The 21,716-nt window shown below is 42.7% G+C and overlaps 1 protein-coding gene across 2 annotated transcripts in view; it reads right to left on the minus strand.

Annotated features, from left to right (window-relative positions):
• The window catches only part of PARG (poly(ADP-ribose) glycohydrolase), a 379,986-nt gene that overhangs the window by 302,713 nt on the left and 55,557 nt on the right, over nucleotides 1–21,716 (minus strand). Inside the window, exon 3 of one of the 2 annotated variants that reach the window (XM_082268024.1) lies at nucleotides 13,260–13,970. The exons of the other annotated variant lie outside the window; for it this stretch is intronic. Within the exon in view, the coding sequence (XP_082124150.1) occupies nucleotides 13,260–13,970 (711 nt within the window). The remainder of the gene's footprint in view (nucleotides 1–13,259; nucleotides 13,971–21,716) is intronic. 2 annotated transcript variants of the gene reach the window in all.

The raw sequence follows: 21,716 nt of genomic DNA on the forward strand, positions 1-21,716 counted from the left end.
AATGGATGGGATGGTAAACGGACATACAGACCAGATGACACAAGTGTCATCCGTGTCCGTCAAAAAAAAAATGACGGAGCGGATCAAAAAACGGTCTACCCCGTGTGAAAGCACCCTAACCGGAAATCATGATCATTCTCACACAGATCCAAATGAGTAACACAGTAACTAGCCATACGTAGCCTGATAATCGGTTCACAAGAGATTTAATGATCAAGCAAAGTACACAAAAATTTGCAAGCCCTAAAAGTCATTTTGCTTGGGATCAATTTCCTTTTTCCATAAAAAGCAAACAATCCCTTTAGCCTCCGTTCACATTAGGTCGCTCCGATTTCGGGGGCGACCTGTGAAGTCGCATGCAGCGCGACTTCGGCGCGACTTGCACGGACTTCACATAATGGAAGTCAATGCAAGTCGCCTCCAGGTCGCCCAGAAGTAGTACAGGACCCTTTTTCTAAGTCGGAGCGACTTATGTCGCTCCTATTAGAACGGGTACTACACAGTGGGAGCGGGAGGACCGCAGCTTGTCAGGCTGACAAGTCGCGGAAGTGTGAATGGACTCTTAAAGTATTTTCATTCTATCTGGATATCAGTGAGGAATGTACATGGCCTGGATCAGAATATCCAGATCTCCTATTGCTTCTCTCTGCCAGAATGCAGCCAGCCAAACTTAGGACAGAGAACACAGTGGTAAAAACAACCAACAGAAGGGATTTTTTTTTTTATTCTAATGTGTCTGACAGATGGATCAAAACAGTACAGCATTCTGTATCCTTGATGCCAAACTGGAAGCTGCAGGCAGACAGGCTTTTATTGCAGTAAAAAGACATGCAGTGTCATTTCTGCAATAAAATAAACCTATGTGCCTGCTTGCAGTCTTCTTTAGAACGTAGGCTAAGCAGTGCACGTGTAGCTTAGTTCACAGTCCTGGGTGACGGGATTACTGCACTCAGTGACATCATCCTACACTGACCAAGACAGCCGCATCCTGGCACCTGGAAGGGACACTGGACTATTGAAGGACAGGAAAGTATTGAGGACCTAAGATCCACTTTAAGAAGCATGTCTTCAAAAGGAGAAATATAAATTTCATATAAAAGTACACATATCAAACCTGCCAGGAACCCGACTTAAAGTAACCCACTCTCCTCCAACCCAGATAGATACTTACCTGACAGTCACCGCATGCCACAATGTTGACATCACATGGTCAAAATCCTTTCTGCTGTTAGGTGCACCTGTGTAGTCATTTCTCATAGGCTTCTATGAGACTTTTAAGTGTTCAGACCTGCCTCCGTCAACTGTTTTATCCCAGAAGAACCCTTAAAATAATTTCCAGGTCTCAGGGAACCCCTGGTAAAATTAGTCTATCAGGGTCATTGGGACGCAGCAGCTGCGCAGACACAGCCATTGTGTCCAATCTGACAGCCGTGTGCAGGTACATTTTTCTGCACACATTTTTAAAAAAAAAAAAAAAAAATCATCTTAGGCCTGAAGATTACATAAAAATCTCCAAAACATTATATATTTTCTGAAAGCAGGCACCCTAGAGAATAAAATAGGAGTAGTTCCAATTTTTTTTTTTTAATTTCACATATTACCGCAAAGAACACACTAAAGTTAATTTTAGGGCATACAAATACAGTAAAATTACCAATTGTTTTGGTAAAATATAAAAAAAGATGAGGTTGCACAAAATAAATATGTGACGGACCCCAGTACACAAGAAGAGTAGGTCCATCATATATATCAGCTTTCCTTGCCCGGTAACAGAACGATCCAAAATACCGCAGCCCACCCAGTCACTAGTTAAGAGTCACAGTTCAGGGTGGTGAAAAATAGAAGACTGTTTATTGAAACACAGGCACAAAGATATACACTCTAGAACAGGGATATGCAAACTGTGGGCCTCCAGCTGCTGCAAAACTACAAGTCCCATTATGACTCTGCCTCTGGGTGTCATGCTTGTGGTTGTCCGAGTCTTGCTATGCCTCATGGGACTCTGGAGGGCCACAGTTCTCCTATCCCTGCTCTAGAACAACCTCCCGTTCTTTGCATAATAAGACAGGGCAGGGTAAAGTGTACATCCAGTAACATGAGACCAAGGTACATTCAAATTATTCAACAAAAAAATTCAATCAGTACCTGGGCACATAGACAGCCTTATCAGCAGGAAGGACCGTTGAAGAAACCCTCTTCCCCCCAGTCTACTTGCCCAGTCACTGATTGAATTATTTGTTAAAAAGTTTGAATGTACCAGTGTCTCCTGTTACTGGATGTACAGTTTACCCCGCCCTGTGTCATTATCCAAAGAGGAGGGGATTGTTCTAGAGTGTTCATCTCTTTGTGCCTGTATTTTAATAAACAGTCTTATGTTTTTCACATCCCCACACTGTGTCCCAACCAGTGACTGGGTGGGCTGCGGGATTTTGGTTCGTTCCGTTACCAGGCAAAGGAAGCTTTTATGATGGACACATTCCTCTTAAGTACTGGGGTCCATCACACCCAGCATTGTAAATTTAAGTACCCTATATTTTCCATAGGCAACACTTTAAAAGGCCCCTATAGGTCATCAGTTTAGCATTATGGGAGGATTGATGCTAGAAATATTGCACCACTAGGGCATGCTTGGTGATACGCAACATAGGTATCGCAATCTACGCTTTTGCGCGTGCATAGGCACCCCTGACACATGTGTTTTTGGTTTGTACATATGTGTATGTGGGGGTAAAGGGGCTGCCACATATTGGGGGGGGGGTATGTGCTTGAGTGTAACTTACATATTTTACAATTGAGAAAAAAAAAAAAATGTGTTTTACCCAATTTTTTTCCCCTTCTTCACATAGGACAAGTCCTATGTTACAAATTTTTTGGCGACAGGCTCTTTTAAGGAGAAATATGGGGTCTAAAAGATCCTGCATGTCTCCTCTGTGCTCCACTGAATTAAAAGAAATGCAGATTGCATTTCATTACATGCTTTCCCAGCTGTGCTGTTCGAGGACACCGGGAGGCTGATCCTGGAAGTGATGTCAAAGACATTGCTTTCCTGGTCAGCAACAACGAGGGGGGAGGAGAGCAGAAGTGAGTCTGCTCAGCTCCATCCCCCCTATCCGCAGCACCCGCTATGCCAGTACCTGGCGAGTGGGCATGTTACTGTGTGGAAGCAATTGGGTGGCAGAACAACCGCCAGAATGCTTTCACCCGACAGGCAGGGGTCTGCTTTTCAGAGTTACACACAATCCCATTGGCTGCAGCCACCAAGAATGTGTGTAAAACCCCTGTTGTCAGGTCCGTGTGAAGTGTGAATCTGGCAGCGAAAGGGTTAAAAGCAAAAGTCAGGGCTAAAACACATAGTCTAAATACAAGAGCCAAGCATAGTCACTCTTAAAAATAGAAGTATGGGAATTTAAAACATACATAACCTATACTGCATCATCGGTGTGATGCTGCAGCTGTCCCATGTCGGCTCAAAGCCCGAGAACTTAATAATCACGTAACTGCCGATTGCTCCATCATTTGTCTGTTACAAGCGAAGAACATTGACTGTCAGTCATTGCTCTCCACTCAGCCCCTCCGGCACTCACTGAAGTGCCAGACTGCGAAGCAGGTGTCCACAGCAGGTTTCAGCTCTTACCCGCACATTGAGAACTGGAGCCAGCTGACAATCAGGCAAGCTGGGTGGATCCCGACAAAATCATTGGGATTCTTCCAGAGCTTGGAATTCCTTATCAGCTGACAGTGGGCAATAGTCTGCTTTAAGCGGATTCTGGGTAACAGTAGTTTAAAATTAGGTGAACCCCTGTAACCCAGAAGAGAAGTATGGCCAAAAAAGCTTTGGATATACTTTTCTTAATATGTGTATATCCATATATGTGCAGTAACCCAGCATGAAAAAAACATCTGCACTTTGTCTTTGTACAGGAGTTTCCTGTAATAGGACAGGTTACTGCTGGCAGCTTTCTGTGTGCAGGGTGACTGTTCCTGTATCAGTTTCCCTGTAGTTTTCTATAGGATTGGGTCTGCTAGTTCCCTCTGACAGCTCTCCTCTCCGCACAAGCTATGTACAAAACTGACAGAAACAAGAGGTCACAACCACCACTAATTTTACAAGGCAATATCTGGCCATTTGGTGCACACAAACAGATATGCAACCTTCATGGTTATTGAGGAATATATTTATATAAAAGTTAGAGCTCTGAGTTTGGCTTTAAGCCTCTACAGGCAGCGATAAACCGGAAATGTCTTTTGGCACAAATTGCAGTGTGTATGGACAGAAAGATGTGGTAATTACTAGTTACAAGACAACTACTAATAATCAGATTCTGAAAATCAAGTCAAGGAAATCCTACTTGCATCTGGTTCTTCACTTATCAGATGCCCCACTCGATTAGTCAGGAGCATGCTGGGGCAGTGACGTCACAAGGGGTCGGGCCACCAGGTGATGTCACTGGGTGGCCCCTCCCCTTAGCTTTATTAGGTCCGGCAGGCATCGTGACTGAAGTTGGATCTACTTTGGGGGACATTTATTTTTTTATTTTTTAATAAAGGAATTGTCAAAAACTTTGAACTTTGTGTGTTTTATTTCTGACACTTTTCTGGTGAATAAGTAGGGGTACAATGTACTCCATACTCATCCACATAGGGGAGGGACTGAGATGAGGGGGCAGAGTGCCACCCCACCCCAAACCCCCATGTTGAAAACATGTGGCCTGGTATAGTTTTGGGGGGGGGGGCTTCGTTCGCTCATACCCCTTTCCTGACATGCGGGGCTGCATGCTTGCATAAGGGTCTGGTAGGTTTTTTTTACATTTAGGTGTAAGGTTCCCCTTAAAATACATATCAGACCTGAAGGGTCTGATATGCATTGGAGGGAACCCCATACCGTTTTTTTTTTTTTTCATCATTTTTAATTGCCAGCATGTTTTCTTTACATTCAGCTGTCAGCAGGGAACACGCTGACAGCTGATGAATCATCTGTTGTTAAAGACGTGGCGGTTGGCTTCCCAGCCCGTTCTTTAGCAACCAGCTTAATGCGATAAATTACCGCATGAAAAAATGCGGTAATTACCGTATTAATCAAAACTTTATCGCAGTGGTTATTTACCACGCAAATCTTAACGAATTGAACATTTGCACATTTGTTTACGCGTGATTTATTTTACTGCATTTTTTCAGCATTATTAAACTTAGTGGATTAACCCCCAAAGAAACTTACAGCCTACTTCTGAAAGTACTTGATCTTTGCTGTTGTTTTCATGCCATATGCTAGCCTATTTTTGGCAGAGCAAGGCCTCAAAGGCCTTAAGAACCATCTTCACAATCTTTATATCAGATGCTGCCAAGTCTGATTTAAAATGAACATGGTTCCACCGAGACATCCGTAAGGGCTCGGAGCCAGGAAAATTCTATCTGCGGGAAACACTACCACCACCACCAGTGTACATGCAGTTACATCTATAACTAACTATGTCTGCTTTGGTGTACGTCATGACGTTTCATTATGAAAGCAGCAAGTTTGGGTATCTTGACACAAAGATGATGTACGGCGTTAGCTGAGATTAAATGCAAAGGTAGAAAAGGCAAAAAATATTGTCAAACAGATACCTTTTAGTGGCCAACTAAAAATATATTTTAAAAATACAAGTGTTTGGAAATCTAAAAGCTCCTTAGGTTATTATGACAGAAGCCTTAAAGTGGAATTCCACTCAAAAAATAAAAATTTGCCTGCGATTAATATGTCCAATAGCTGTAACTCTAAAGCCCCGTACACATGTACTGATCGTCGGCCGAACGATCGGCCGTCTTTTGTCCAGGGCTGTCCTGTCTGTTGAAAACTGCAAAAGACTGCACACAAATTTTGTCGGCCAACAACAGCCGACTGCAGAAGTGATGTCATGTGATGGTTAACTTTCCTTGTCTTTTTTCTTTTCTGAGCATTCCCAGTCTTGCAAATCTGCTGTCTGTCAGCCGAAATCTGTACTGACTGGCGAACAATCGGCCGTTCTGGTGTTGGCCAACAAAAATTTTAATGCCTGCACGACAGATTCTGTTCGGCCGAAAATGCGCTGTCGGAAGCATCATACTAACAAGCCTACAATCGGCCGTCGGCCGAATATTTACGGCCGACAATCGGTACGTGTGTACGGGGCTTTATATTCTGCATTTTCTGAATCACTGACTGTCTAGATTAGAAACAGTAGCCTAAGCTAGACAATCAGCGATTGTCAGATATCTCTTGTTCTATATCGGCAACAGTTGCATGTGCTGAATGTGGCAGCTCACAGGCACTTCCTTCAACCATTGTTGGTCTCTGTGTAATAAATTCCGGAGAGCTCCAAGTAGCCCTGCTCCTGTCCGGCCATTGAAACCAATCGGCTAGGTACCTCACTTCTAGTAGTGACAAACCTAAGTAGGCGGATCGGCTAAACCCAAAAGCTGCGGGGATCAGCCAGGTATGGAACACGCATACTCACATTAGTCCAAGCTGGACCAATGGAACTATGCAAAAATATCCATATCTAAACTTCAGCTTTAGTTATTTTTAGTTAGCCACTAAAGTTCATCATTGACACCATCTTTTGCCTTCTCTAACTTGATATTGACTTGTCATCCTCTCTTCCTAATTTGGGATGGGAGTACTTTGCTTCTTCACTTAGCCTTAGATAAACTGTAGTGTTAAGTGCTAGAACAACACAAATGTCCTCAATGCTGGAGTTTATACACCTCCTTAAAGGAGTTGTAAAGGCAGAAGTTTTTTTATCTTAATGCATTCTACGCATTTGGTTAAAAAGCCTTCTGTGAGCAGCAGCCTCCTCAGCACCCCATAATACTTACCCGAGCCCCATCTCTGTCCAGCGATGTCCACGAGTCCCTCGGCCGTCCGGGACTCTCCCTCCTGATTGGCTGAGACACAGCTGGGGCGCCATTGGCTCCTACAGCTGTCAAAGTCAGTCAATCAGGAGAGAGAGGGAGCGGGGCGGAACGTCAGCTCCGTGTCTGAATGGACACACAGAGCTGCAGCTTAGCTGGGGTGCCCCCATAGCAAGCTGCTTGTCATGGGGGCACTCAACAGGAGGGAGGAGCTAGGAGCAGGGAAGAGGGAACTGAGAAGAGGAGAATCCAGACTGCCCTGTGCAAAATTAACTGCACAGAGGAGGCAAGTATAACAAGTTTTGTTATTTTAAAAAGAAAAAAAAAACGAGACTTTACAATCACTTTAAGAGGGAAGATGGCATTCTAGGGTAAGACAATGGCAGTTGGCATACAACCAACACATGGTTTAAAAGTCAGCACGTTCCTTTCCATTATAAGGAAAGGCTAAAACCTAAAAAGGTATGAAAACAAGTCACCTATTCATTAAAATAATATAAAACTATAATTAAATAAGCAAGATGCTTAATGCCAGGCATGACCAACCTGCGGCCCGGGGGCCACATGCGGCCCAGAACCCCAGGCAATGCGGCCCACTGCCCCCTGCCAATTTTTTTTAGCTGGGAAGGAAGTCAGGTCAGGGGCACGGCCACAGCGGCTTCCAACTAACGGTAGGAAGAGGCTGCCTTGGAGGGGGGGGGCGAGCATGTGCAGTGTTTCTGACTCTTACCACCATGACTACTTCAAATCACTTAAGTGGTCATGATGGTTAGAGTGTTTCTTTAATATCTCTCAGAAGAAGTAAACCTCTGTATACTGATTCCATTTCATCATCCTCTAGTTGTGTTAAATTAGTGCGGGGGTTGCGAAGGCATGGGAAGGGCGCGGCAGCATTTTATTACTTATATACCTTAACTATAGTATAAATTTTATATGCGGGCCGAGAAAATTTCTCTACACTCAATGTGGCCCAGAGAAGCCAAAAGGTTGGACACCCATGCTTTATGCCATGTTTAGTGTCTAGCCTATGAACATCTTCAATGGCAACTATGTTCTTTGACTGTGCCTTGATGTTTGTAACTACAATAATATGGAGGAAGTTCTGAATAACGGCTTCCTTATCCTTTGTGAATTATATATGAATGCAACAAACTTTTTCTTTTTAGTTGTAGATATTCACTATGCAGATTTAGTTCTTCCAGTTCAGACTGCCATTAAAAACTCTGCCGTGTTTACTTGATGCAGCCATGTACTTTTATAGTTTTTTTTTTTTTTTTTTTTAGTCACAAGGGACATCACAAAAGAGGAGGCCTCCCATAAAGTGTTAGTATTCTAATTTCTCCATATGAAAGTAATTAGTCTCGCAAATAAGCTACAAACATTCACTGGAACAGTAACTTACACATCCTTGAAGGTACATTCAACTCTCTGAATTTCAAACCACTTCTTCCAAATTCCACGTTTAACTTCCAGGATGGCAAAGAACGAAAATCCACAGGGTGCAATGTACCTCATCATCTGGCGAGGACATAATGCATACAAAGTCACTGCAGTGTATCTCTGCTATGAACAGAGAAATTATTAACTGCAAAAGATTGGTCTATTCACTTATGTTCACAGAACTTTAAAGTTGCCCCAAGACCGATAAAGGTGGCTATATTTATGTAATAGCTATAGGACATTACCAGGAAGCCCTTTAAGCATACCTAAAACCAAAAGCCTAAGGCTACGTTCACATGTGGGCATAGCGAATCACGGGCAGAATCACCGTGATTCTGTCCGTGATCTGGAATCATTGCAAAACGCAGGACGCCTGTGTGATGCCCGTGATTTGCAATAGCACCCCAAACGCTGTGTGATGTTTCCGCGATCCCCGCTTCCGAATTGCGGTAACATCGGGAAAACAGAATCGCGGGACGCATGACGCACAAAAGAAGCTCCTGTACCTTTTTGGGCGTCATGCGTCCCGCAAGGTTACCGCGATTCGTCAGGCGGAAATCGCTGCAACATCGCACAGCGTTTGGGGTGCTATTGCATATGTGGTTGTTTTAAAAGTTTGTGGGGAGGTTTTAACTCAGGTCAATACATTTATAACTTTTTATTGAACATTGTTTCGATTACTTGATTTTTTGGCATCACTCAAAGTCCCACCTCTTCCCCTTCTGGCCTATTTGGCAATTTTTGTCTATCAGGGACGGATGCCTCCTCTTCATCATTGATATGGCCAACAGTTAGATGGTTGTGAATATTGTGTTTTGATGCATGAGCAGCCTTTTCAAAATGAATGAATGGGCTGCCTTAACACACCACTTGACCCAACAAGTGCCAAAGCGTGTGCATTAAACGCAGCTCACAGATCTAAATCAAACCCTAAAACTGGCATAGTCCTTCCTCTGTATACCTCTTAAATGGCTTTCAGGAATGAGAAGTAACTTCCCAGATTTTCCTACCATGTCCTGACAGAATTTTTCATAATTTTATTACGATGAACATTTTAGCAAGAATACAGAATCATAGGTGGGAAAAACAAAGCCAGAAACTACATCCAAGCAACAAACACAAACAGAAGCCTGTGAGTGGTTCAACTCTCCAGCACCTAACAAAAATAGTTTTATCAATTTTGGGTGGATAGGTAAATCACATATCGCGATCATCAATGCATATCCTGACAGTATGAACCGTAGAATAATTTACCGACACATTACACTCTGGTTTGAACTACTGGAGTGAACAAATGGTCTATAACTACATGGCTCGGCGCAGATCACAAAAATTAACCAGAATCTTAAAAGAAGAAATCAAATACAAACATTCCAGACCGGTAACAGTTCTTAAATTTGGCACATATGGCAATTATTTTATTTTCTTAACTGTAACCTGACCTATTGAAATCACTTGCAGGGTTTTCACACGCGTCGGCTAAACCAACAGTTAAAATCTCTGCATTACCCAACTCTACATTTCAGTTCTGGGTGGATGCAATCAAATTGAATGACTCTTTGGGTTTTTATTGTGATGTCTCTTCAATTGATATTCCAGTTTAATTAATCTACTGTTATCTACACCAGCTGTTACAAAGAAATTACACTAGTTTCTGGGTATTTATCTTACAATAAAAAATGCCTTGGCTGCCAAGTATCTCGCTGAGTGTTGTAGTGCCTTTTAACACAGATAAATTGTGGTGCCTCGCTGTCTGCCAGGGTGACATTCAATACCAATGTGCATTGTACTGCGTTACTGCAACGCAAATTGGAAATCAGGCCTTACAGCAAACCGTACTTAACCCCTTAACCGGAAAGGTTTTACCCCCTTAATGGCCAGGCCATTTTTTGCCATACGGCACTGCGTTACTTTAATGGACAAGTGCGCCGTCGTGCGACGCTGTACCCAAATAAAATTGATGTCTTTTTTCCCATAAATAGAGCTTTCTTTTGGTGGTATTTGGTCACCTCTGCGTTTTTTGTTTTTTTTTTGTGCTATAAACAAAGAAAGACCGACAGTTCTAAAAAAATATTTTTTACTTTCTGCTATAAAAAACATACCCAATCAAAAAAAAAAAAAAAAAATTTAAAAATCTATTTATTTTTCATCAATTTAGGCCAACATGTATTCTGCCACATATTTTTGGTAAAAAAATCCCAATAGGTGCATATTGTTTGGTTTGCGCAAAAGGTATCGCGTCTGCAAAACTAGGGGAAAGACAAAGTCATTTTTGCTTAATATTTTTTTTTTCTTTGCGAGGAATGGAGGCGATCAGCGATTTTTAGCAGGACTGCAACATTGCAGCAGACAGATCGGACACCTAACTGATACTTTTGACAGGACCAGTGACATTGCTACAGTAATCAGTGCTAAAAACATGCACTGTTACTGTACTGACACTGGCAGGGAAAGGGTTAACACTGGCGATCAAAGGGTTAAGTGTGCTCCTAGAGAGTGCTTTCTAACTGTATGGGGGATGTACTCAATAGATGGAACACAGAGGTATGTGTTCCTAAATAGGAAGAACACAGGATCCCTGTGTTTATCGGTGACAGAACAGCGGTCTGCCTGATTGGCTCCCCCCTGTCCAATCGTCGTGCGCTCCCTCACTTTCTATTACACATACAGGTAACATCGCGTAATAGAGCCGATCTGCCACCGTAAAACTACGGTGGCTGGTCGGCAAGTAGTTAAAGCAGAATTTTTCCCTAAACATTCCACTCTAACACCTCTTTCCCTCTCCTCTCCCACTTTTGGAGACCTAAAGGAGGCCACGCCCTCTGAAACGCGTTGTCGTAGCAACCTCAGAGTATCCCTTGTCAGCTGGAACAGCTCCGAGTCACGTGATCAAGGTGGGACCAGTCTCACCGAGGATTCGGACTCCCTGGCCGGAAGTCTGCTGCTGCAAGCTGGATCCCTTCTCCCCTTAGCCTTTGCTCTCCCACCACCCGGAGGATCACATCCTGTATGCTGGCTGCAACTATCCACGTGAACGCTCTGTTCCACACAACCCTTGTGAGTGCAACCTATTTTTAATCTTTGTTTGGTCATTTAATAAAAACTGTATTGCACAAGTACCCGGTGCGCTCTGCCTTTTCTCTTATATCGCTACAGCTTCCAGTGTCCCGCTCGCTAATGGAGCTGCATGGTCCTGTGCACTAGTGGTTTAACCTTTATTGGGCAGATTAAAGACTCTGACCCCATAGACTGTGCTTATTTCTTATAAGGCAAAGCAGAAATCCTAGGAGTTTGACTGGAGAACGTCTTATCCCTCATTTGATCTATTTTCTACTTCATCATAGACTTTTCAGACAGGACTTTTTTCATTATTGCACTTTTTTTATTTTTTCCCCACTTGGGGTCTTTTGGAGGCTATAGCGCTTTTACTGGAGTTTTTTTTTTTTTTTTGTTTTATCTTGATTGTTTAGCTCTAAGACACCTAAAGGTAACTTCCATCTTGAATCGCATATGATTTTATACTTTAAGTGCACCTGTGTCCAGATTTTGGACTTTATGGATTTTACACATTCTTGACAAGCAGTAAAAAAGCCATCACAGACCTCTGTAGCTGCATGCATTGTGAAGCAATCTAGTGTCAAAAATCAAAAACAGACTAAAGTAGGGTTTCTAACCCCCTTACAAAACACACGCTGTGGGTATATTTTAGAAGGCTGGTAGACTGCCAATATTCTGCTTCCATATAAAATAATGAGAGAGCTACCATTTCAGTTATAGAAGTGGAGGATGTATTGTTTTTATCAGTTGCTCGGAAAATGTAATTACTTCAATTTGCATAGTCTTGGCACAGGTTGACTTTTTAGTAAGAAACATTTGGTAAGCCTGCAGGCCACAATCTATGCTTCCATATATCGCACAGGTAATTCTGGCCATTTTCTATATACAAACACTTGTCCATGTGGGTACCTTGACTAGAAATTGAGAACACCCTCTACCAGATGCAGGTATAGTAGGAAACCTGTACGCTCAATTACGATTCAGATGTTAAGGTCCATACACACTAAAATATGAAGCCAATTTCTTTTAACACACTTAAAGTGATTGTAAACGACCATCTTGTAAAAAACAAAACCATTCAGTTTAAAATAAAAAATGAAAGGCGAAACATTTTGTATAGATCTTAAAAAAAAAAAAACAAATTCTTTTCCCTTTTTTAGTGATCACTTGCCCACTGTTCTCATCTGCATAAGAACTGCGGGAGGAGAAGCAGCAGCACATTGATCTTCCCAGTGAATGGCTGTGCAGCAGGGGCGTGTCAGGACAAGCCTGATCATTGGAAGAGAGCACAATGAGTTCCCAAGATAGCTAAAGAATTGGCCATGGTGTGCTCTCCTGCTTAGTGTGGTCAGATTTTAATAGGAAAGCAAGGGGACTAGCAAGAACAACAAGTATTTCACATAAATTAAGCAATACAAAGAGAACAGGATACTTTCTCATACAGCAGGCACATATCAGGAATATGAAGTGTTGGGGTAAAATATGCTTTAAAGTTTCCACTGGTTCTCTGGTTTCGTGACAATGTACGATATTAGGTCCCTACAGGAGTTTGGTCAGACATGCAAAATGGTTTACTCTTCCAGTGTGGTTTTGCAATAAAACCAAAAAGGAAAGCCAGAGGCTCCTCAAGACATGCAACTTTTTTTATCAACTTCAGCGTAGCGATTGAGGTATCTCTCTATATATACATACATACATACATACATACATACATACAAACACAGTAAAACACCTATCATGATATGAAAAAGCCTGCAAGCAAGGTTTTTATGTTGACCTAAATTCACCTTGATCATGCGACAAGGACTACAAGCATAAAAAAACAATTCCAGTGGAATCATTTCCATTATCATGCTGCCAATCCTGTAAAAATAAAACACGAAATACACTACCTTGCTTGTTCGTCCTTGCTCTCAGGAAAAAGATGACCAGACACTTTGGAAAATCTCTGGTTTGCACTATTTTTTGCTTTACATTCATTGAAGCCTATACCTCCTGTTGCTCCACCATCAGACAGATCAGGAAGTTCTTCCTTACAAGTCACGACTTCTCCACTACTAGGTTTTTTCACACTACAAGAATACATTGATACGGACTTGTTTTTTTCCTGGTCATGCTCTGGTTGAGGTTTAGTGTCGTGGTCATCCTTGGAACCAGAATCAATGTGCTTATTCACTTCAGACATCTCTGGTTCACTTTCCATGCCTTCTGAAGATGTGATATCTTTAAGCATATAAGGCTCCGTGTCTTGAAGACTTGTTCCCGAGTCGCCACCATCTTGCTCCGAGAGTGGACTTTCAGGTACACCGTCTAGTGGGCAATATTCTGATTCTTCAGAATCTGGTGATGTAGGGTTGCTTGTCAGGGGGCAGCTGGGAGATGGCTTTGTTGCCAAGTTGCTTTCATTATCTAAATACAGCATGCCATTGTCTGAGGAAGATTCAGGACCATTGTCATTTTCTGAACTGTTTAAGTTATGATCTTCGGACTGAGTTCCTGTAATGCTCTCCACATGCTTTTCTTTGTTATTGCTTTGCTGGTAGACGCTGGTCTTTTCGTCTGAGCTCATCTTCACGGATATGCGGCCGCTTTTATTAGGACACCTGTATAACAATAAAACATTTAGTAACTTAACCCCGCAATCCCATACATTTCCTCACATTGTGGGCTACAACCATTAAAGTGGAGTTCCACCCATTTTAGTGACTTTAGATGTATGTAATCCTCTTAAAACGACTTTTACCAATGGAAAGTTTTTTGTTTTTTTTGTTGCTAGTAAATACCTTATTTTCTGCTTTATTTATCCTCTTCTCATTTCCGGGTCCGGTCGGCGATTACGTCATTCGGCGATTCGCAGTGTGTGCTGGGATGTATCTCAGGGCATGAAATCTCGCATTATTACACAGGAGATGAGCTGTACTGCGTGCATATGTATTGTATTAAGGCCGTGCTCCGCCCCACCTCCTCTCAGTGAGCTGTACTGTGTGCATATGTATTGTATTAAGGCCGTGCTCCGCCCTGCCTCCTCTCAGTGAGCGAGGACTGAAAGCATTATATCCTCACTGAGCTCACTGAGAGGAGGCGGGGCGGAGCATGGCCTCAATACAAGACATACAGTACAGCTCACTGAGAGGAGGCGGGGCAGAGCACGCAGTGCAGCTCATCTCCTGTGTAATAATGCGAGATTTCATGCCCTGAGATACATCCCAGCACACACTGCGAATAGCCGAATGACGTAATCGCCGACCGAACCCGGAAGTGAGAAGAGGATAAATAAAGCAGAAAATAAGGTATTTACTAGCAAAAAAAAAAAAAAAAAAAAAAAAAAAAAAAAAAAAAAAAAAAAACAACTTTCCATTGGTAAAAGTCGTTTTAAAGGGGATTACATACATCTATGTAATCCAATTTATTAAAAATGGGTGGAACTCCACTTTAAGTGTATCTTTTACAAAACAGACTTTAGCAAATAGTAAATAGGCAGTGTTCGGTGTAATTCGGCATGCTTAAGTATCCATATAGAATTACCTCAAGAGATCCAGAGTGCATTCTGCAAATGAGGAAAGGAGGAAGAAAAAAAAAAAAAGACGACGACGCCTGCATGCTGTCCTTTATGCTATTTTGGAATGCCTAGAATTCTTAATTGCCATAATTGTATCTATTTATGTATAAAGATTAGGTCACTCCAATATAAAGCAATTAGCTTGGAGAGAGAGAACTGCGGTCTGCCGTTGTAAACACAGCAGACCGTTATTCTTTCAGCAATAATCACAGGGCTCCTGTGTTCCTCCTATTAAGGATCACAGGTCCCGGTGTTGATTCCTTAAGACCATTCTCCCCCCAGTTAGAAAAACACCCCCTAGGCATACATTTAACCCTTTGATTGCCCCTGGGTTAACCCCTTCCCTGCCAGTGTCATTACTACAGTAACAGTGTATATTTTTAGCAGATTACTGTAGTAATGTCACTGGTCCCCCCAAAAGTGTCAGGTGTTTGATCTGTCTGCCACAATGTCGCAGTCCCGCTAAAAATCGCTGATTGACCGCCATTACTAGCAGAAAAATAAAATATGACAAATCTTTCCTACAGTTTGTAGACGCAATAACTTTTGCACAAAATCAAAATGCGCTTATTTGGATTTTTTCTACCAAAAAGATGTAGCAGAATACAAATTGGCATAAAATGATAAAAAAAAAAAAAGATTTTTATTTTTTATTTGGGAATGTTATATAGCAGAAACTGAATCGTTTTTTTTTTTCCAGGATTGTTGCTCTTCGTTGTTTATAGTGCAAAAAAAAAAAAATTATACCAATAAAATTGCAGGCGATTGAAATACCACCAAAAGAAAGCTCTATTTGTGGGGGGGGGGGGAAAGGACATCAATTTTAATTTGGGTACAGCGTCGCACAACCACGCAATTGTCAGTTAAAGGAACGTAGTGGCGAATCGCAAAAAATGGCCTGATCATTAAGGGGAAAATCTTCCAGTCCAGAAGTGGTAGATCATTGCTGTTCAGAAGTCACATGACATTTTACCAGGTATTTCCTGTCCTCAAGGAAAGTTCTGAGGGAGGTATTTCTAGTACTCTGCTGAAGCATGGATCTGTGTCTGCACAGAGCTGATTGGTGCTGTCTTACATGACTTTAAAAAAAGGCTATAGGAATAGAGAAATAAATAGCAAAAAAAGTGCTTTAAAGATTTATACAAATCTGTTTTCAATGCAAAATGTTTTTTGCAATGACGCGGTGTACATTGAGTTTAAGGTGGTTGTAAACCCTTACATATACCCTTACTAGCCTCAGAAATGAAAAAAAAACCCTCCTACATAAGTTGTATCCGTTTATCTGCAGTCTTCTCTTCTCTACAGCCGTTCAAAGCCCAGAATTTATAAAAGCTTGCAATGCATGTCAGAATAAAAAGGGTCGGAGAGCTGAAGTTACATTCTGCAAGCTCAGTGGGGAGAGCTCTTAGAGCTGATTAGATGGAGCGGAGGTGGTCAACCACAAGCTGTGCGCTGGAGATCCCCTCCCCAGACACCTTTTTTCTCTTGGTGTCAGGAAAACTTGTCAGAAGTGATTTATGCTGATAGCAGAGGATCAAAGAAGCAAAACAAAAATGACACTTAGTGCTCCTAACTGAGACACACACACTCTATAAGGCTCCTTACACACCTGGGCGATTTTGAGTGTTTTTCAGCTCCAGAAACACTCAAAAAAAAAAACATTCCCAAACGCCCAACAAGTAAAACCCCATTCATTTAAATGGCCCCTGTTCACATCTGAGCGTTTTGCAAAACGCCTGCTGCTGAAAAAAGTACATGAGATTCTTTTTGGGCTGATTACCAGCGTTTTTGATAGATGTCAATGGCTGCCTCCAAAAACGCCTGAAAAAACCGCGGTAAAAAGCTACGCTCAAGTGTGAATGCAGCCTAAGGGATATGTTTTGTTCACTTTTTATGACAGAGGTTAACAAACACTTGACTAACACTAGCTTTCATTTTGTTCTTGTTCAAATATTTTATTAAAGAATAAAAAGATAAAAAAGGAGGAACAAGTACAAATTGTAACAAAAGGCAGTACAAGGCATGTTGCATTCAAGGAGGGGGGGGGGGGGGGGTGTCCCTAGGGTAGGTTACTAGAAAGTACACCAAGTGCAAAACAAGCACAGGAGTGATTAACCTTACCATAAATGAGAAAGAACTAAGCAGCCAGAGCTAACAGCATACATAGAAGTACATCCAGATACCAAAAGAAATGATAGAACAGCATAAAGGATGACACATATGACCATATAGAACCAAGTACAGTATCAGGGTGGCAGAGCGATATTAGTAGCAGGGCAGTGGGCCTGAGATCAACGAGAAATGCTATCCAGCCCAGATGTTAGAATGACTGCCTGTAAAAAATGAGAAAAAGAAGGAAGAGGAAACCGAAATCAAGAAAATTATAGAAAAAAAGGGGGTGGTGGGGGGGGGGGGGAGGAAAGGGGGGAGAGGTAAAGGTAAAATAAAATAAAAAAAAAAGGAGAAGAAAGATCGGTCAGGAGCGGGAGGGGAAGGAATAGGTAGGGAACTTCAGAGATCGGCTGGAGAGAAAGACGCACTTTAATGGAGGCTAGATGTGGATGAGTTGCATATCAAGGCAGCAACAAAGACTCAAAGTTTGGAGGTAAATAAAGCTTTCACATTTTAAAAGGGCATCTGGAGGTGGTTTTGCTAAAAAAGGTTCTCACGCCCCTCCAGCCAGATTAGAATAAAAAAACTTAACTTTCCTCTGGAGATACTGGATCTCAAATCAGGGAGGTCAGTATATATTACCATAGAGATAAGATTGAGGCCATATTTTTACCCAAAAAAAAAAGGTATGTATAAATATGCATGCATGTACTGTATATTACAGCAGCAGTCTGTTTTGACAACACAAATTGGCCAACTGACTGGTGTTTTTCTCTGAAAGCAGTTAGCCAGGGGATTTATACCCGATCCGATCCGCTGGACGGATGGAAAATAGAGTTTCCAGCCGTCCGGATTTCACGGACAGGATCGTAATGGGATAGCAGCGGGTGTCAGTGGAGATGTCCCCGCTGACATCTGCTGCCCCATAGGGATGCATGGAGGATCAGATCCGCCTAAAAAACCGACAGGCAGATCTGATCGGATCGTTCGCGTGAAAGGACCCTTACTTTTTTTCGTTTTTTATTGGTTGAGCCAGATGGACTTGTGTCTTTTTTCAACCTGACTATGTAACATAGCAAACTGTGGAACAAATCACACTAGCAGCACAGCTCCAAATTCTATCTTAGATATATTAAGCTGCTGAGCTTCTAAATCCAACTTTGACCTCTAGCATCCCATCATGTAAAAACTGCACTTACAGTATATGGTGCTCTAAAAATCATTGTTGATTGTAACTTGTGGCAAGTATCTGGAGCTTCTCTAATACCCTAGTGCTCAAAAAATTGGATTTTTGTCTGACCATAAAATCTTTTTCTCTCATGTTCATTGACTGACACAGCTCCACAATCTTCTTGACCATTGGATTATGCTGCCCCCTACAGGAGTAGGACACTAGGCAGGAAAAAATGTTTACCATGCCTATGGGGGGGGGGGTCCCAGGGGATATACTCCCACTTCCTGCTACAGGCACTTTTGTTGTAAGCAGTGTCCGGAGAAATATAACCCACCTCAATAGAGGGGTGGGTGCTGTGTCCATCAATGAACATCAGAGAAAAAGATTTTACGGTAAGACAAAAATCCAATTTTCTCTTTCGTTCATTGACGGACACAGCTCCAGAATCTTCTTAACCACTGGGACATCCCAAAGCAGTGTCAAATCATGATGGGTGGGAAAAAAAAACACAGCAGAAATAAATTCCCAAAGGCTAAACCTAGCCAACCTGGTAACTCGGAGCTCAACCAGTACCAACTGGAGCTCACCTGAAACATACACCCTCAAAGAGGATTAGTCCTCTCAAAATCAGCCAAAAAAACCTTGGGGCCAAAGCAGCATCTGCAGATGGCAACACATCCGCTTGGTAAAATTTTGTGTAAGTGTGCACAGACGACCAGTGGCCACCTTGCGAACTTGCATCACTGACGCCTGATGGAGGAAGGCCCAGGAGGAACTAAGCACCTGTGTAAAATGCACCTTAAAAAGGGAAAGGAGAACCTGACTCTTGATTGAATAGTGTAAAAATATAAACTTAAAACCCGCGCTAAAATCGCTAGCCGGCTTGCGTTCCACGAGATAGAGGAAGTGACGTTGTGTAGTTTTGCCGTCCACAGGACGTGGAACGCAAGCCGGCTAGCGATCCCGGAAGTGGACGCACAATACATTCGCATGTGGTTTAGCTTAAACGCTGTCTATTTTACCTACATTTGTGAGTAGTTTTTTGCTTATTTTATTGAATAAAAGTTATTGCGGGCTTCACTATGTCTGGCTCCTTCCCTTCCTTCTGAGTGCTTAACCATGAGTGCTTAACCAAGAGGGGCTATCAGCAAAGGTTGGAGGCTCGTTTAGTGAGATACAGATCCATCCATCCCTAAGGCTACACTGGAGAGTCATTGCTTTTTGAGGCTTGATTATCCCCTAGCATTTGGTGAGAGGATCCCCAAAAGGGGCCGTTTGGAGCACTTTTCACTGCGTGGAGCATTACAAGCACTTTTTTGTCCAGCACCTTATTCAAATTTTTCAGTGGACTCATAATTTTTGGACTGCACTTTAGTGCTAAAGTGAATTGGTGCAAATAAAGTATTTAGATGCTTGCACTTTATATGTATATTTTTAGATATAATTTTATTGATACATTTCTTTCACCAAGTGCACTTTATATTGTTCATCTTTTATTGAAGGATTGTATTTATTTAGCACTTTCCTGATGGCGCTGTTTTTACAATGTTTCATTCTTCTTGATTGAATAGGCCTGCACCACTGTCTGTGATGCATCTGAAAATGGTCGTGGCAAACATAACTAAACCCTTGCGAGGTCCATCCATAAAAAGGACAAATAGCGAGTCTGATTTCCTAATTGACTGGGTAGCCCGCCAGCTAAACCCTGGACGCCCTAAACACAGCCAGAGAATTCAAGGCAATCTCCTTAGGATGCCTAGGCTTAGGACCCAGGGAAGGCAACACCATGTCTTCATTCAGATGGAAACCAGAAACAACCTTAGGAAAGAGCTCCGTGAACCACGAAGTAAGGTGAACGACAAGACAAAGCTGCCAGCTCCGTCACCCTGGGTGCAGAAGAAAAAGCCACCAAGAAGGCTACCTTCTGGGACAATATAAGCAGAGGAATCTCGCAAATATTTTTCAAAGGCGGTTACTGAAGAACCGACAGCACCAAGTTGAGATCCCACGAGGGCACTGGGGGAGCCAAGTCGTGAACCCCCTGAACAAAAGGTGTGAACCAAAGAATGCATAGCCCAAGGACATTGAAAGAAAACCGCCAAGGCCGAACCTGGCCCTTGATGGTACCTGAGGCCAGACGTTGCTCAACATCTCGTTGGAGGAAAGCCAAACTCCGAGTCACCGAAAAGGAGCAGGGATGAACCCAGGAGATTCACACCTGCAAAGTACGCTCCTCAAACACGATGGTAAATCTTCCCATAAGTAGATTTACTAGTCTGCAGCAGCGTGGGAATCACCGATTCAGACAACCCACTATCCTTCAGCACCAGGCTTCCGACAGCCAAGCCAATAAGCCAGCGACTGTAAGGCAAGATGGAAGATTGGCCCTTGGGCCAACAGATCTCCTTTAAGAGGAAGTCCCCAAGGAGCATCAGTGACCAACCGTATCCGATCTGCATACCAAGACCATTAAGGTCAGTCTGGAGCCACTAGGATGGCCGTAATCCCTTCTGCCTCCAACCTACGCAGGACTATTGGCAGAAGTTCTAGAAGAGGAAAGACATATCAGACAACAACAGCAATAGGTGCAGCACTTCTATATAATGAACAGTCCGTGTATAGTCCTTCGGAGCTTGGCTGGCATGATGCTCAGTACATCGGAGGACACCGCGGCCATCTTTTCGGTTATCAGAGCTGCTGCTGACTGCTACTGCTGATCACTAGATGAGTGAACACCTGACTGTTACTGTGTAAGTGGCCATTTTTATGTTTAATAAACCTGCTTGTATTATACTGCACCATGTGGAGTGTGTCTTTCTCTCTCTGATCTGAGGTCTGTTACCTGTGGATATCGGGTTATATGACAAGGATTGCTGAGGGGACTGGTGTGGATTCTCCAGGAGGTTTATTATATAAGCTGGACTGACCCTTGTAATGGGGGTCGCTTACATCTGGTAAGAGGCTTGAACACCTGGGTGATTGCTGGTGGTGGCCCCTGGATTTTTACCTGTATTGGAATTGGGTTAACACCGATCTCCTATTTCATCCCTGTTTGTGGACTATACACAGACTGTTCATTATACATAAGCGCTGCACCTATTGCTGTTATTTATTGTATCCATTATTCAGGACTTGTGCTAGCTGTGTTTGTGCCGTCTTATTCATTCAATGAGCATATAACCCTCATTAATATATCAGACAATACTGGCCCCAAAGGAGCAACCGTTGCATCGGCCAGATGAGCCCGAGACCGTGCCACTAACCTAAGCACCTTTCTGTTGAGATGAGAGACCAACAGGACCCACCTCGGGAGTTCCCCACCGGAGACACAACTGATGAAACACCTCCAGAGGAAATGTCCAGTACATCGATCGGTAGTCCGGATTATTCCAGAGTACAGACACACCGAGCACAATCCGTGCCAAAAACGCCATCCCACTGGGACAGGCTGGCATCCGTGGTGACCACCGTCCAGTCCAGGGAAAGGAAGATTTTCCAGGTTGA

The sequence above is a fragment of the Pelophylax lessonae genome (genome assembly GCF_965119305.1).
Source record: "Pelophylax lessonae genome assembly, chromosome: 9".
Classification (NCBI taxonomy): domain Eukaryota; kingdom Metazoa; phylum Chordata; class Amphibia; order Anura; family Ranidae; genus Pelophylax; species Pelophylax lessonae.